Genomic DNA, 2,976 nt, shown 5'->3' with positions numbered 1-2,976 from the left:
TCTTAAGAGAAGAAATTATCTTAAAAGGCTATTAAAATAATTTCATTTCCAACTAACTATTTTTAATGTGATTTCTTCATATACTTCAACCAGAACAACATATTACAATAGACTAATGCAAATCTAGATGTGAGAATCCAGCTGTCATAAGTCTGATATTACAGACCTCTATAAAAACCTAAAAAAAAAAGTCATCCTTCTCAGTAAATTTTTGTTTAGGAAAATGATTACTTTTCAGGAAAAAAAAATGTTCTACATGTTAACATATAATGGGCTTTTTATTGTTATTTTAAAATCAATTAAATGTTTTTAAATTGTTTTCAATTTCCAATCTGATAAATATCGAGAGATATAACCTATAGAAAGTTCTTTAAGATTTTCAATATTTTCAAGAGTATAAAAAGATCCTGAAACCAAAGTTTGAGAACTCCTATTTTACAGTTTAAAAAGGACCTTTACATATATTATCTCAGCTTCTCCTCTTTTAACAACTACTTAGTTATCTGCCCTCCATGACCTGGAACTAGAAAATTTCCCATGTTGTTTTTTGTTGTTAATGCTTACCTTGCATTTACAATGTTTCCAGCATTCAACTCTACCATTTCTTCAAAACCAATTGCAAATATATCAGTTGGCTTGCTTCTTTTATCTATAAGCGTCCAAGAAAGACTTTTAAAATACAGCCTTAGTCAAATGGCACCCTTCCTTCTCTCCTCCCTGCCTTGTGTCAACAACTAAGATCAATACCAGACCTCACAAAAATCCATTTTTGTGTTTTAAATTTCACCAGATTCAAATTAAAGGCAAAACCCCATGAGTGAGACACAATTACTTTAAATTTACACTTCATTCAGGAGTCCTAAGTTTTGCTTCTTTAAAGTTGTTATTCCAGACGATCCTTAGGTCCTTTCAGGAATCATTTTGAAAGAATTCTTGCTAAAGTTTAAACCATGGACAACAGAGAAACGAGCCACTTCTAAAAGGAAGAAGTGAATCAAAACTGGAGAGGTAAAGGAAATCTCCAGAAAAGACTCGAACAATAAAGTGAGGTGGTTGAGAAATCTCCAGAAAAGACTCGAACAATAAAGTGAGGTGGTTGAGAAACCACCTCAAATTAGAGATAACAGTTGGGAGAGATTTTTCACATTCAAATTTGAAAACCACAGGCTTGTTCTTTTTGCTATTTCCTAGGCGGAAGGAATCAAGGGAAACTATAAGAGATTCAGTGGTGAAGACATGCCCCTCCATGCTAGCTATTAATTTTCTACTAGTTGACAAGTACTAAGAACAGAAGCTGCTCTAGATAAACAGCCCAGGGGACCTTGGGTAGCCTAAGTATTCAGGAATGAGGATACACAGATAGAAATAACCTGTAAATACTATGAACTAGTACCGAGAAAAAAAATTAAAATGTTTAGTTACTGCTATTATATACAAGGCTTATACATACATCATCTCATTTAATAATCACAAAAATACCTTATGAGACAAATTATTTTTGCCATTTATTTACAGACATGAAACTGAGGCTCTGAAGAACTAGCCACTTGCTCAAGTTCACACATAAAATGTGGCACAAAGACTCTGGAACCAAACTGCCTGAGGTCAAGTTCCAGTTTTGCCATTACACTACCAGCTGCATGACCTTGGACAGGTCACTTCCCTTACTGTGTCTAAGTTTCCTCTTCTGTGAAATTGGAATAATAATAACAGTATCTAAGTAGTAGAGCTGTTATAAGGATTAAATGAACAGGTGTAAAATACTTACAATTTGTAAAATACTTACAAAGCCCAGCACTTATCAATTGTAAGTATTATTATCAATAATAATAACAGTATCTAAGTAGTAGAGCTGTTATAAGGATTAAATGAACAGGTGTAAAATAATTACAACAGGTGTAATTTTACTACAACTACGCCTCAAGGACTTCAAGTTAGGTTCAATGTAAAATGTGAAAAAGGACATTTTAATAAAAGTTTGGGAAAAACTCCACGGTTTAAGATGTGATGATTAAAGATAACTAAAAAAAGTAAAATTTGTATCTCACATAATTTCCTATGCATACCACCTTCATATACAATACTTGGTAAATGTGCACCATTTTAAAAAGAAAATTAAAGTTGACTTTAAAAAAGGAAGCAGCCTGGAATTCATGATTCTAATCAAATCTTAATAAAAGCATCCTTATGCTTTTAATGTTTGGTTTTGGCTATTAATAATGTGGTGGCAGAGTACCCAAATTGAATGACAACCAATTTTTTGCAGGAATAGAGCGGTACTGTTAGGTTAGAAAGTACCAACAAATGTTATAAGTTTTGTAAGACGGCTTATGATCCACACTGAATATTTCATATTTTAGTAACTAAACAGAGGACTAGATTTGAAAAGTGGCACTAGGTTTGAAAACTGAAACTCAAATTATCAATTACAAAATAAGCTTGCTTTGTGCCAGGTTAAAAGAATAAAAACAGAACTGATTATTCTTATATGTGTGGCTGCCTTTAAAGATATCTATTTATGTATGAATCCTAATTTCCTGAGAATATCAAAGGAAAAGATCTTATTTTACCATTAATATTTTTTTATGAAGTAGAAAAAAAAGATCTAGAAATAAAAAGGATGTAACCTTTTAACAGATTTGATCTATAAAAAAGCTGGCCCTCAAATTTATAAATCGAAGCTTCTTTTAGAAAGCAATGCATATTGTGAAGTGCTACACTGTTTTCTAGATTCATAAATCACAGTCAGAATTAATTAATTAAATCCACTATTATAAAAAACTCACCTTGAAACTCCTGGATCCCAGCTAACTTGGGTGCATCAAGAAGCCAGTCGGTGAGTGTCTGATTCTTAAAAGCTATACTGCGAAACTGCTTCCCACCATTCACATTCCAGGTTCCAACACATACTCGAATTTTCTTGGGCTTTGAATACTTGTAGAAATTCTCACACATGCTCTTTAGTACTTTAGAAGA

The 2,976-nt window shown here is 32.5% G+C and overlaps 1 protein-coding gene across 5 annotated transcripts in view; it reads right to left on the bottom strand.

Annotated features, from left to right (window-relative positions):
- Window positions 1-2,976, bottom strand: part of SYNJ1 (synaptojanin 1) — an 86,173-nt gene that overhangs the window by 34,112 nt on the left and 49,085 nt on the right. For all 5 annotated transcript variants that reach the window (XM_023519722.1, XM_023519723.1, XM_011373841.2 and 2 more), the window contains exons 13-14: window positions 2,787-2,976; window positions 565-649 (exon numbers count right to left, since the gene is read on the bottom strand). In XM_023519722.1, the coding sequence (XP_023375490.1) occupies window positions 565-649; window positions 2,787-2,976 (275 nt within the window). The remainder of the gene's footprint in view (window positions 1-564; window positions 650-2,786) is intronic.

Source organism: Pteropus vampyrus, unplaced genomic scaffold (genome assembly GCF_000151845.1).
Source record: "Pteropus vampyrus isolate Shadow unplaced genomic scaffold, Pvam_2.0 Scaffold233, whole genome shotgun sequence".
Classification (NCBI taxonomy): Eukaryota; Metazoa; Chordata; class Mammalia; order Chiroptera; family Pteropodidae; genus Pteropus; species Pteropus vampyrus.
This window is presented reverse-complemented; position numbering and strand designations above follow the sequence as displayed.